General features: G+C 40.5%; 2 protein-coding genes across 2 annotated transcripts; both read right to left on the reverse strand.

Annotated features, from left to right (window-relative positions):
* Positions 1-3,551: 3,551 nt before the first annotated feature.
* On the reverse strand, positions 3,552-8,154 carry LOC109952067 (growth arrest and DNA damage-inducible protein GADD45 beta-like). Its single transcript, XM_020586924.1, has 4 exons — positions 8,023-8,154; positions 7,526-7,627; positions 7,187-7,403; positions 3,552-6,941 (listed from the first exon to the last, which is right to left on the reverse strand). Exons 1-4 carry the CDS (start codon positions 8,058-8,060, stop codon positions 6,837-6,839), a joined length of 462 nt encoding a protein of 153 aa, XP_020442580.1. The 5' UTR covers positions 8,061-8,154; the 3' UTR covers positions 3,552-6,836.
* A 453-nt stretch (positions 8,155-8,607) lies between these two features.
* LOC109952053 (interferon-induced protein 44-like) lies at positions 8,608-13,084 on the reverse strand. The gene is given in 10 exon segments (XM_074527620.1): positions 8,608-9,600; positions 9,691-9,791; positions 9,942-10,113; positions 10,220-10,340; positions 10,342-10,367; positions 10,585-10,780; positions 11,079-11,130; positions 11,368-11,564; positions 11,566-11,848; positions 12,948-13,084. Coding segments are annotated over 9 exon segments (1,389 nt in total). The 5' UTR covers positions 11,832-11,848; positions 12,948-13,084; the 3' UTR covers positions 8,608-9,342.

The raw sequence follows: 13,084 nt of genomic DNA on the forward strand, positions 1-13,084 counted from the left end.
AACCGCTCTACACAGAACTAAAGCTATTAACCCTGGACGTTTACTGCATTTTTCTTAAGAAATACCTGTTTGTGAACTCAATGTACGTTTTGATATTTTGTTGAAGAATTACTTAACAGAAGATATTACTGTACTTTTTTGATTGTTTTTCTTTAACTTTGGTGTCGACCCTGGTTGATCAGGTTTCCTTTCCTGCTCATATTAATGAAGGGACAGGAGATCTGGTTGTTAGCTAGAGGTAAAAGCTAACCAGATACCTGCTATGATCATAAACAAAGGTTTCTACTGTACATCAAGCCTCCCTGTGCTTTACCCTAAAAGAGAGCGAGGTCAGAGGCTAAGTCTGCAAAGAATGCAGGGCTGGAGGAGAAAACCCAAACATTAAAAAGTACAAGTGTAGCTGTCCCAAAAAGTAAAAATAAAGCTTTCCCTTTTGTAAATTTGTAGCTGTGTAACTTCAAGGGAAGGAAAAAGGAACAGATTGCATTGGATAGTTCAAAGGATGGAGGTGTTTTTCCTTTTCCCTCTACAGTAGAAAAAAGAGGTGTTTTATTAATGCATTGCAATTCTGGCTATAGATCAGATTAGAAAAAACACAACCTGGCTTTGAAGCCAGTTTTTGAAGCTTCCAGACTCCCCTCTATAACAGCTTGCTTTAAAGTGAATTCAAACTGGTCAGGGACTGGATTGGTAAGAGCTTGGGGGTCCCCTCCCGGCTTCCTGTGTCTGGCTCCTGTGGAGAGGAGACTCCACCGCGCCTCCTCTCTGAAAAACCAAACTTGATTGTAAAAACTGAAGATGAAGTGAAAAAAATGAAGCTAAGAGAAACAGACTAAGTGTATAAACTTTCTTTCAGACATGTGCAGAAGTGATAAGTTGAAGAGTAGCTGTTTTTGGTTTATTTTTCTTTTAGTTTTCTTCTTTCTATGGAGTCCATGGAACTTGGTCTGTTGAGTATTACCCTGTACAGTGTTTGTAAGATACAAAATCTAAACACAGAATTCCCCTCTGTGGGTGTTGGATTTTTTTAGTACTACTTATTCTGTTCTGTTAATCAGGATCATGTCTGTCTTTGTTTATTATTATTATGGTTGTCATTCAGGTTTTAGAGGCTTCCAATAGTGGAGGCTGGTTTTAATCACACATGCAAACACCCGATGAGGATAAAACAATGTAAGATAAAAAGAAAAGCCTTATTAGGTTTAGAATTATAGAGGATCAGTCAACATCAGACCTCATTCCTGTGGCAAAAACCAACCTCCTAAATATATCCTTTAACACCAGAGAAGCCCACAGATTTGAGTGTTGGTTTAGCTGTGCGACAGACAACAAGGACAACACACACATACAGGTAACACTCACCTGCATTGTCCTGTGCAGTTGCGTTTTTAGGTCCGAGGCATGATTGTCAAAGGTTAAAAGAGCTGGTTTTGAAAGAAGGCGGCGCTGTGCCAGCATAGTTACACTTTAGAATTTAGCTGAGGTCTTTTGTCAGGAGAAACATACAGTGACAGAGCAGGGTGGTGTCACTGTTGGCCGCTGATGGATTCTCAGGGGGGTTGATCCCAGTGATTTTCTGTTTTTAATCCCCAGGAAAATGTGACCCACCTGATATAGTGACTTTGGGGAGTCAGAGGTTTTTGGAGGTGGTGAGAGGTGAGCGGTTTTTAGTTCGTGCTCATCTGTTGTGTGCGTGAGAGAGATTGTGTCTTTGGCTGTTTGTGAACTTGTGTTTAAAGGAAAACATTTTGGGGAAAAACAATTTTTAACATTCTTGCTAAGACTTAGATGAAACAATTGATACTGCACGCATGTCGGCAATAAACGTGAAGCTACTACCAGCAACCAGTTAGCTTAGCTTACTGTAGCTTAATGACCGGAATAGTCTGGCTCTGTCCAACGGTAACTACATCTGCAGCCAACATCTGTAAAGCTCAGTGTTCACCTATTATATGTGATTTTTTAAAATTGGTACAAAATAGAGGTTCGAAAACAACAGTTTGTCGTTTTAGGGTTTGAGTTGGGATCTGTCAGAGGTTTCTTCTGTTAGAGGGAATTTTTCCTCCCCACGCTTCGCCAAATGCTTGCTCAGGGGCGACTCGTTGGGTTTTCCTTATAACAGTGTACAGTCTAGACCTGATTGTGTAAAGTGAACTGAGACAATTGTTGTTGTGAATTGGTGCTATACAAATAAACTGAACTGAACTGAGTTCATAGGTGCTATTAGAAACTTTTTTAACCTTTAAACAGAGCCAGGCTATCTCTTCATGCTAAGCTAAGCCAACCAGCTGCTGGCATAGCTTCATTTTTAATACACACACATAAAAGTGAGATCAACCATCTCATTTAAATATTTGCAAGAAAGTATATTTCCCCAAACGTAAAACTATTCCCTTAGAAAACACAGTTGATGATACAATGTGAGGTTAAATCATTAAATACCATTTTGTTTTTCACTATAGGTGATGGCTTCTGATACAAACTCTTCTTTATCTCTCATTTGCCTTTGTTCTTAACATAGAGAGCAGGCAGTTCCCAAATCACAGAAAGAGCAGGAGCTAGAAAAAGGTCATAGTGATGACTGAGGGTATGTGCGCTTGTGTGTGTGGGTGTGTATCGGGTGTATTTGGTACCTGAAAAGGCGGATTTAGGGTATAAGAACTTACATTGCCTCCAGTGCTGTGCAGAGTGTTACATACATGGTAATTTTACAGTCCTGCCACCCTGCACTTCCAGGTCAGGGTGATTCTGACCAGAGGACATGTGACACCGTGTGCTTGGCCTCCATTTGCTCTTTTTATTAGTCAAAGGTTAGTGTGCACAGCTTGGAGAAGAGTAAAAAAATGGTGTTGACACATACTAAAATTGCTCAGTTGAACTGTGGGAGGCTATTTATTGATGTGATGACTAATAATAACAACAATAATAGTGACAACAATGATAAATTCACACAGTTCTGTTTCTGTTATCTGTGCCTGTCTCAGCTACATTACATTTATTTTCAACACTCGTTTAAGTGATAAGGCCAGTCATTTTCTGTATTAACAGTGTTTTCTACAGTCCCCATACAGACATTAAAACCAACAATGATTTGTCTCTATTTATGATTAATATCTATCATTCTGTTAGTCCTGGATGAGTTTATTCATCTGTGGCACAGACCTCCATTGTTGTTCAAAGACTGGTTGACATGTTTCCTCATTACAAAACACCAAACCATGATATTTGTTAAAAGTGTCACTCCAAAGTGACATTGATCTGTGGATATTCTTAACAGATATCAGGGTCTTGTGTTCTGTAATGAGTAAATATGTCACCCATTACATCAGTGTGTTTCCCTAATGTGTTTTTAATTGTATTTGAAAAATAATGAAGGTCTATGGCACCAATGAATAGGCTAATCCAGGACTGACAAACATAAACTGTGAGTAGAGGCAAATTATTGTTGGTTTTATTCTGTTTATGGGGAGTGTCGAAATTACTGTTAATAAAAAAAAGACCAGCCTTATCCTTTAAGCTAAAGGAATAGTTTGACTTTACACTATTTTCAGTTTTTATGTTAAGCTAACCTACTGGCTGTAGCATTCTATTTAGCAAACAAAGATGAAAGTCGTATCAATCTACTAATTTAACTCTCGGCAAGAAAGCAAATAAGCGTGTTTCCCAAAGTGTCAAACTATTCCTTTAAATTAAACAAACTCCTTTATCTTATTTCTAGAGATGAAGAAAGCTGAAGAAATACAGAAACTCAAACAGAAACCTGAGTGTAAACAACAGTGACAGGTAGGAAGTTACTCAGAATTACTGACCCGGCATAACTTCACCTTTCCCGGCACTGGAACTATTGTACGATTGAGGAAATGACTGAATTAAGAGTGTGGGAAACAAAACACAGTTCATTTGCCAGTTTTTGCAAAGTGTAGCTAATTCCCAACTGCAGAAGACTCACGCAACATAAAATAGGCATGCATATCATATCAGCACACACATGCACACACTGATGTTGTCCTGTTGATGTCTGAGAGATGCTATTTTCTTTTTATTTTTAATCATTTTTTCAATCATTCCATAGCTGGTTGGGCTTACAATAAGAGATAGCCAGGCCTAAACCTCTGGCTTGGCTGACAGTTCGTCTGATTTATTGCTTTGTCAGTTTGCCTTATGGTGGCCTATATTCTGTTGATGCTGGTCTCAGGGTTATCAGATCAACAGAATGAACAGTCTTAAAGTAGAACACGTGGCTTGGGATGAAAACCAGTGGGGGCTGTGACACAAAGTGAGCCTGGCAAAATTCATACCTGGTCAGACGGGGAGAGCTGAGGCTCCTCACTGGTGGACTTTAATATCAGACATGACTGAGTTGGTTCTGAGCCCTTCCAGAGACTCATCCTTTGTGTTCTGATCTCCTGTGTATGCATACAGTATATGTATCTTTTTGCCTTGATTGATTATGAAGAAAATATATCTATTTTTTGTAACTGTTCTCTGATGTGCCATAACTCGTTTTCTTGCACACTGTTAATATTTTGTGGATATTGCTGTTTAAAAAAGATGATATTGAGAAGTAGGTAACATTAATAAAAAGACAATATAATAGCATGTGCCTTTGTGTAACTTTTGATGTTTAGCCACTTTATCAGCATGGCTCCATGGATGTTGATGTCGGGGGGGTTGAGCTTCAGAGGTGCTAATAGGCACTTTATTTTTTTATCTTTAAACAGAGCCAGGCAAGCTGCTGTGTGCTTAAGTGCACCGGAGAGCTACTAGAACACCTGTAGACTCTTAGTCTTGTTAATCATTACCAGCAGTGTTGTTTTTGTGCTGCCTGAGTACGAGTGTCTGACGGGATCTAAAGTCTCCTAGTTGGGTCATGTCACAAGAATGTCACTGTTACAAATCCTCTGTTTCTCTGGCCTTTGACACTGATTCAGCAGACACAAGTCTGTTTCAAGTTTCAAACCGTACTCCCCCCAGAGCTGTCTACAGGTCAAAGCCAATCAGATTTAATGTGGATGAACTGCAGCCAACCAGAAGTCAGTCCCCTCACCAGTCACTCCCCTGTCCAGCTAACGGTAAATAAACGGGAGGCCCATGTGCCTGAATGTTCCCTCTGCTCTGCAGCTGGAGGTGTAAATGGACATATGAGAGCAGAGGGTGGAGTGGGCAGCGCAGCACAGGGAAAGTACACTGGGGAGGATAAACTATTTGTACAGTGCTGCGGGAACATCTTGCTACCTGATACTGTAGAGATACTGTGACATGGGTGAGGTTACTCCACGAGTTATATGCACATTTTGCCTCTCTGACCTTTGGAACATGCATCTGAAGATTTACCTACATCATATCATGTAAAACATGTACACAACGGGGGGGGGACACTGCAAATGATCTGTGAGAATTCAAAATATTTAACAGGAAGCTTGCGTTTTTCCTGCAGGTTTTCCCTCTGCTTCCTGGTTTGGAGGGACAGTAGCACCACATCAGCTTGTTTTACCAGTTTGTTCCAACACAATGAGTACATCTCCACCCCAGTTTCTCTCTCTGACTGATTTATGTTTATGAAAATCCTGGCAGCTGAAAAGAATGTTTGCACATTTTTTTCCCATTACTTCAATTCAAGTGTAAACTGTAGTTGCATGACTCGGCTAACTCCATGATGTACCTTTGACTTTTGTTTTGAAATTTACTGTAAGCAGAAACCTGTTGATAAAGCAGCCAGTCAGTTACGAAGTCAGTCAAATAGCTATACAGCTAATACAAACAATAAATTTAAGGTGTATCCACTTCATTAAACAGCATTTTATCAAAAAGGCAATGCTCTTGAAGGCACAAAGATATTGACAAGAATTTAAAGCTGACTTGTTCATCAAATCAAAACAGTTGCATTCTCTTTTGACCAAAGAAGATCATTTTCCAAGGCGCTTTTGCAGGTTCTTCTTTTTCTTTTTGGTGCTGCGATGCCAATAAATCCTGTGTGACTTTAACTCTAACATAGTTTCTGTTTCAGTTTCCATGGTGACCATTCCTCCTCAGGTTCATTTCAACAATGCCCACACCGCACGCCTATTCTTTTCTAAAGAAAGCCACAAGTAGTGTCCACGCATACCACACATTCACACACACCTTCTCTCCAAGGTGTCTCCCGCTTCAGCATAGCTAGGAATGTTGGGCATAGTTTCACCACAACATTCCTGTCCACTCCACAGACACACAGGTGCCAGCTGGGGTGTGGAGGTTTTGTTTTCAAAGCTACTATTCCTCATAGTGATTAATGTCATTTTCTTTGGGCGACTGTGGTGCGGTGGGTAGAGCAGTTGTCTCCCAACCACAAGGTTGGAGGTTCTAATCTTGGTGCCGGCAGCCCACGTGTCGAAGTGTCCTTGGGCAAGACACTGAACACCCCCCCACCCCCAGCCCCGTATTGTCCCCGATGGTTAGAGCCATCGGTTGAGTTGGCGCTGTAGATGGCTGCCTTCAGTTCTATACCAGAAGAAAAATTCCTTGTGTGTGTAACATACATTCATTCTATTCTATTCTGAGTGGCCATACAAAGGTGCAAAAGAGAAGCTTTGATTTAGTTTTACAATGTAAATACACTGTGGCCTTGATGGGAATCTGCTTGGTGATATCTTTTGCACAGAAAAGATCATAAAAAACGTTTTCAGCTCCACTCCACTTTCACTAGACGATGACAGGGAGTCCTTGGTTCCTGCTTGTCATCAATCTGGACAGCCCCTCTCAGTCCATTCCAGGTCATCCCTGATGATCCTTCAGTTCATCAGTATCTGCACCCAGAAAGCTCCCATGTTTGTTGATGTAAGCGGGAGCCAGGACCTTCAGCGTTCCTGCAGGACCAGTTCAGCTACCCACTGGTGAAGACGCCGGCTTTCCTGGCAGTAGGTGCCCACCTCCTGCAGCCTGCAGTGGTCAGCCTGAGGGTTCTGCATGGGAAAAAGTAAGGTAAGGTTAATGTGGTCTGCAGGTAGCATTTGCAATTGACAAAAAAAAAACTAAATCTGAAGAAACTAGTAGTTCTAAGGTTCCAGAAAGTGCAATAAAGGTTTGTTTGCTCAGATACTGCCAAGAATATGAAGCAACATTTTGACTAATGCATGAAAATAATAATAATACACTTCCACTTCTGTCTGTCAGTTAAATATTAGACAAATAATGCACTGAGTCGCACCGTAACCAGTATGCAGTGAAAGTCGCCATGCTCTTCCTGGTTTCTCTTGGTATTCGCTGCTCCCAGCAACTGCTGGAGCCGCTGAATCCCTGAGACTCGTAGGATGGTGATGTCGCTGTCGAGACAGAATGACTGTAACAGGGTGAAATGGATCTGCAGCGCCACATCATCTTTGTCATCGGCTGCCACGACACACAGGACCACACTGTCTGGATCTCTGAGGAGGAAAGAGAACATGGTGAGTTTTAGGCGGATGCTTGCACTCAGATGTCTTAAGTCACGGAGAGTTATTTTTTTAAATGAAAGTGGCTTGTGTATGTGTTAACAGCTTCAACTCACACATTAAGAAGCTTAGCAGATTCATAGATGCCAATAGTTAGGCAGTCTTGTTTCTGAGCTGTCACCAGCAACTCCTCCAGAGCCAGACCTACCGACTGCATCCTGAGGGGGAGACACAGAGCAATTAGCCATTTGTATTCTGTGATAAATCATGTTGATTATTTCAAATGCCTGCAGCAGCCCTTTCTAATAAATGGTCAGGTTAAATATCTGTTGTCATAGATTAAAAGGTCCAAGTAAAAATCACAGCTATCTGAATTTAATAATAAACCCTAAAATCAAATCAGTGTTCTCTTCCCACTTATATAAAATGGTGCAACTATTTTTGGAGTCCAAAACCAGCTTGAGTATAAGAGAAATTGTTGTTTTCTAAATCTTTTTTAAGCCTTGTAAGCAAACGGATTTTACTTTTTTCTGTTTATTCTATGTGTTGACATGCGTTTGCAAACTGCATTATCTGTAGCGCTAAATCTGGCACAGTGTGCAAGAAAGCTCACCTGTTTTCGATGGACACAAAGCTTTCATCTGGAACCATCTTCGCAAAAAATAATCCCTGTGAGAAAAGACGTGTTTGTAGTCCGATGATTTCAATATCCCCACTGTGTGTTCAGTCCTTGCAACAGTGTGTTAGCAGAGTTTGTTGTTGACAACGTTGCGACAGTCTTTATACCGGCGCTCAGAAGAGGGCGGTGCCAAAACTGCACGAGTGTTTCCATTGGCTCAAAAAACCCCTTAACATCTGACTTTGTCATGTGGGCTCCGGGGTTAAATCATTTTTGTGTCACACCGCGTGATGACACAACATGAAAACACGTTGGCTATATCAATCTGACATACAGTATCATGCAACAGTGGAGAAACAGAACAATAAAAATGGGCATATGACCTTGTCAGAAACAATTATGCAGAATAAGCTTCATCTTCAGAGGTGGAAAGTAACTAAGTACATTTACTCAAGTACTTATGTACAAACTTGTGCTAGAATATTATCTGCTACTTCATACTTCACCCATTTTAGAGGCAAATATTTAGTTACTAGTTACTTTCAGAGTCAGAATATTAAAATAAAGTATAATCAGTCAATCAGTCAAAGACTTTATTGATCATAATTGGAAAATTCACAAGCTACACAGCAGTAATTTGTGTTGTATGCACTTAAGCTGGACTTTCACCAGCTGCAGCACTAAATATGATATGCACAATAATACTATAATCCAGTAATACTATATAATGTGAAATGTGCCAGTCTGCATAATGAGTACATTTCATTTTGTTACTTAACTATATTTTCATGCTAATATTTTTTTACTTACATTCTGAATATAGTACTTGTAACAGAGTGTTTTTACTCTGTGGTACTGGTACTTACGTAAAGAATCCGAGTACTTCTTCCACCACTGCTTCTCTTTGCATAACATCTTAAATTTCATAACTGAACACCTGTGATTTGGAAATGACTGCCATCTAGTGGCAGACCGAGGGAAAGAAAAGTCTGTGCAACCGTTCCACTAATGCAAAACTGAAAGTCACAGGAGTTTGAAGTCGTACATTACAAAACACCAGAAAGTTAGTACAAACATTTTTTGCCAGTTTGTGACTAAAACAACAAAAGTAAAAGAGTGAGAATGGAGTGATCCACTCGGTATTACTGCACACACATTTTAATCAGAAAAACCCAGCAAGTGCAATAAAAGCTACTAAAAATGAAAAGAGTGGTCATGTGTGAAAAACTTTGGAGGCTCTACTTTAAAAAAAAATTATTGGGTTTGATCTACAAACTCATTAGTTAGGTTAGGAAATTGACAATATTGTGTCTTTTAAACAACATTGTATTGAGTACGTTCTAAGGTGGGGCGGAGTTGATCGTTTGATCTGTAGAGTTCCATTTCATCAGTCACCTCAGGGGCCTCAACAACCTGGTTCTCAAAGAAGCTGTCCGCATAGTTCAGCATCTGCTTCACAGCACTAAAGAGCAGTATGTCAGTGTCCTGGTCCAGGTCCAGCTCCACGCTGTAGTTCTTCACCGGCAACACGCAGGACAGGGGGATGCCCAGGCAATCACTCAACTCCCGCGCCTGGAAGGCAACCAGACAAAAGCATGTAGTTATCAGTACCACCATAACCAGTTTCCACCAAAATCTGATATATGGCTGTAAAAACATTACCTTTCTCTGGATATAAACACTCCGATAAACATTCTTCAAGTCTTTTGCCACCAGTGGACAGGCCTCATCTACTTTGGTCATCAGGAGTATCTGAGGAATTCCTACAAGGGATCAGAAGTGAAGAGATGTGAGAACAAATTCACAAGTTAGAAATATCTGTAATATTACATAAAAAATTAGATAAACTATAAAAAATATCCAGATATGGAAGGTAAAATAGTGGAGCCATTGTGAAAACAGCATTAGCTAACCGAGCTGGTTGATTTTTTTGCGGATGGCAGCGAACTTGTCCAGCATTTTTTGAGTAAGGAGAGAGACCTTGGAGGTGTCGACCACATAAACCACACAGTGAATCATGTCATTCAGAGTCACATTCTTCTTGTAGCCAGGGGCATTCTCCAAAAGCGGAGCAGAGGGATTAAACTGAAAGACAAAACGTGTATTATTAATCACTCAGTACTTTGCATGTTTACCATTAAATCAGTTACATACAGATGTAGGCAACTAGGTAGCTGGTTATATGGGAGACCTGGTAGCGGTCCTTGATGTGACCCTTGTAGATGCTGACCAAGTCCTCAATGTTCAAACCAACATCAGTAGTTTCCTCCAGCCCCATTGTGTCACACAGGATCAGAGGAAAAAAAAAAATTCCCTACCTTGATGGTGTAGGGACGAAACTACAGAGGACACATGAAATGTACTGTAATGGAACATGTATAATTAGAGCATGTAGAGTCCGTTTTACATCCATATGACACAGAGTCAAGGAATGGAAACTCCTTTATATGACATAGGACAAATAAGTAAGTAGTGATTTTCATTTTTCTTGCTCTTCTCTGATTCAGCTGTTTAACAGCAGCAAAATATTTCATCAAGCAAAACTTTTGCCGGTACCTGAGTGGTCACACTTTTATCTGCTGTACCAGCGATGGCCTGGGAGGTCATATTGCCCCGAAACGCTGAGTTAATGGAGTTGAAGAAGCTGGACTTGCCGGCCCCGACCGGGCCCACCAGCAGTACCCGAGCTTGATTAACTGTTTTGATGTCAGGCTTGTAGTTCAGGATGTCCTTGGTCAGCTGCTGCTTTTTCCTAGAAGAAACAGAAATGATGTACAGTAGACCACATTTACAGGTCTAGCATGTGTTAGCTGCATGTGTTAGTTTAATTGATATGTGTAATTTAGAGAGCTTGAAAGTTGATGTCACAGTGTAGCAACACTTCTGCATCGCTGCAGCCAGCTGAGAAGATAAACACACCAAAGTTTTAGGTTTCATGCTATTCCACTAGGCTACAGCTCAAGAATAAAATGTGTGAATTCAATATATCTTTGTATATTATACAAAAATACTTTTATTAATGGGAAAAGCTGCCAGAGACTTTTACATACTCAGCAGTCCACTGGATGTTCCTCCAGGGTTTTTCCAGGAGTTCCCCCAAACCTGCAGGAAATAAACCATAACATGCTGACTTATTTAATTCTAATATTCATCCAATCAATCTCTTTCATATTTTAAACATGTTACTGCCTAATTTAGTATAAAAACTGACCAATCATGTTCTTTACGCTTGTAAAATACACAACATTCATAGGTCAGGTGTCAACAGCTTGTCTGTTTCTGAAAGTATACCATTGTGTATTAAAGTTGGTAATAGGCAGTGCTTAACTCCTCACACACCTTCAACTCGATACACTTCAAACTCAGTCAGTGTCAAGTCATCTCCGTGCATTGCTGCTGCCTGAAAGTTGAAACTCGTCCCTGGGTTGGACAGAATGACAGGTTTGTCCTCATGCAGGAACACCAGAGCACCATAATGTGGACCAGTGGCTACATCTGTGAAGGCGCACTGTCCGGTGATGCCTGCCTCCATTTGCACTGATGCTGTATAGGAAAGCCACCTCATCGTTGATGGCCTGCCCGCACTGGGTGTAGTCTTTAGACGTGTAGGCTCCAAAAACAAACCCAGCAGCATTGTAAGCGACAATCACAGTGGGGCCCTGTTTGTCACAGCGGTTATGGAAACCAGCAGCAGTGAAGCCATGGACGCTAGCTTTGTAGAGCAGGTGGAGTCTGACGTTACCAAGGAGAGAGCACAGCTTGTTGTGCTGGTCTTTAGCCAGGCCAGATTTGATTACTGACATGATGGAGGGTAGGCTGTCTAAACACAGGATGCAGCACCATGATTAGATATTATGATAGAGTTATATTACAGGGCAAAACATTTCTTTTACAAGAAAGCCACAGCTCAAGTCATCGCATGACATGTGAATGTTTACATTTCATGTGAAATATCAGAATGTCATCACCTGTGCATATGTCATATGGGATTTCACCACTGTTAAATGAACATTCACCACGTGACCATATGTGTGAGAAACCTTGCTCTCACATGTGATGTCTTACATCATGTGAAATATATCTGAAAATCACATTTGACATGTGTGATGCCAGTAAATAAGTTTCTAAATGTATAAAATGGTGTCCTACATACAGTAAACTTTATATTCAGTAATATTCCTTTGTAAGCACTGTGTTTATAAGCAGTAGGTTATATAGGATTTCTATTATAATAATGTATTAAAGCTTTGTCAATAAATAAACCATTAATACTGAACATAACATTTTCCAGTATAATATAGACACGAAGGTTGTATTGGCAAGTAAATTATTCAAAAAGGGGGATTTAAAAGAAATCTAATAATCCTAATAGATCAAGTATGCGACTTTGTTATTTAGTCACCTAAAGAAGTCTCTCCCACACCAGAGCTGAACTGGGAGGTAATGAGCAGCAGGTACACGTGACAATGTCACGTGTGCTGGCTGAGGACGTGACAAGCAGGGAAAGACAGGGAAAGACAGGAAATCAGGAGAGAAAACCAACAAAAAATAGGAAGAGAAGGACCAGACCATGACATTCTGCGTATCTTTGTCACTTCAAACGGGACTAGTTTCATAATGAATCAGTGTTTACAAAATTAAAGGAGAATTGATACTGTTTTATAAGACTACAGTTGCACTTCTTGTAAATAGCTAAATCCCACAGCTATGTTTGACTATTAAAAAGATTATGTTAGAGCACAAAGTGTTTCTCAGTTGCAAAACAGAAAGCGAAAGAAACATCAGGAGCCAGAAATCCACCACAACCGACTGTCTATCCATGAGGATGTTAAAAACGGACCTCCGACAAAGATTTGATTTATATGAATATAGCCTAACGAATAAGCTACTGTTAAAGTTATAGGGGTTATTTAACTCACCTGCGGTTAAAAAAAAAGGTGTTGCGCCAAACCGCAGATGGCCGCTGTGGTTCAGTGGTTGCGTGTTACTCCCTCGAGGATCAGACGAAAACAAAACCGAAAGTGGACTTTTGCACTGCAGGTTTTGTAGGAGTTTC

Source organism: Monopterus albus, unplaced genomic scaffold (assembly GCF_001952655.1).
Source record: "Monopterus albus unplaced genomic scaffold, M_albus_1.0 scaffold429.1, whole genome shotgun sequence".
Classification (NCBI taxonomy): domain Eukaryota; kingdom Metazoa; phylum Chordata; class Actinopteri; order Synbranchiformes; family Synbranchidae; genus Monopterus; species Monopterus albus.

Bases quoted from the DNA above. Each gene is read 5' to 3' on its own strand.
- LOC109952067 (XM_020586924.1), bottom strand. From the start codon at position 8,060: ATGGTTCCAGATGAAAGCTTTGTGTCCATCGAAAACAG. The intron at 7,628-8,022 runs GTGAGCTTTCTT...TCTCCCCCTCAG, and splicing joins TTTGTGTCCATCGAAAACAG to GATGCAGTCGGTAGGTCTGG. The intron at 6,942-7,186 runs GTGCGACTCAGT...TTTCCCATGCAG, and splicing joins TTCACTGCATACTGGTTACG to AACCCTCAGGCTGACCACTG.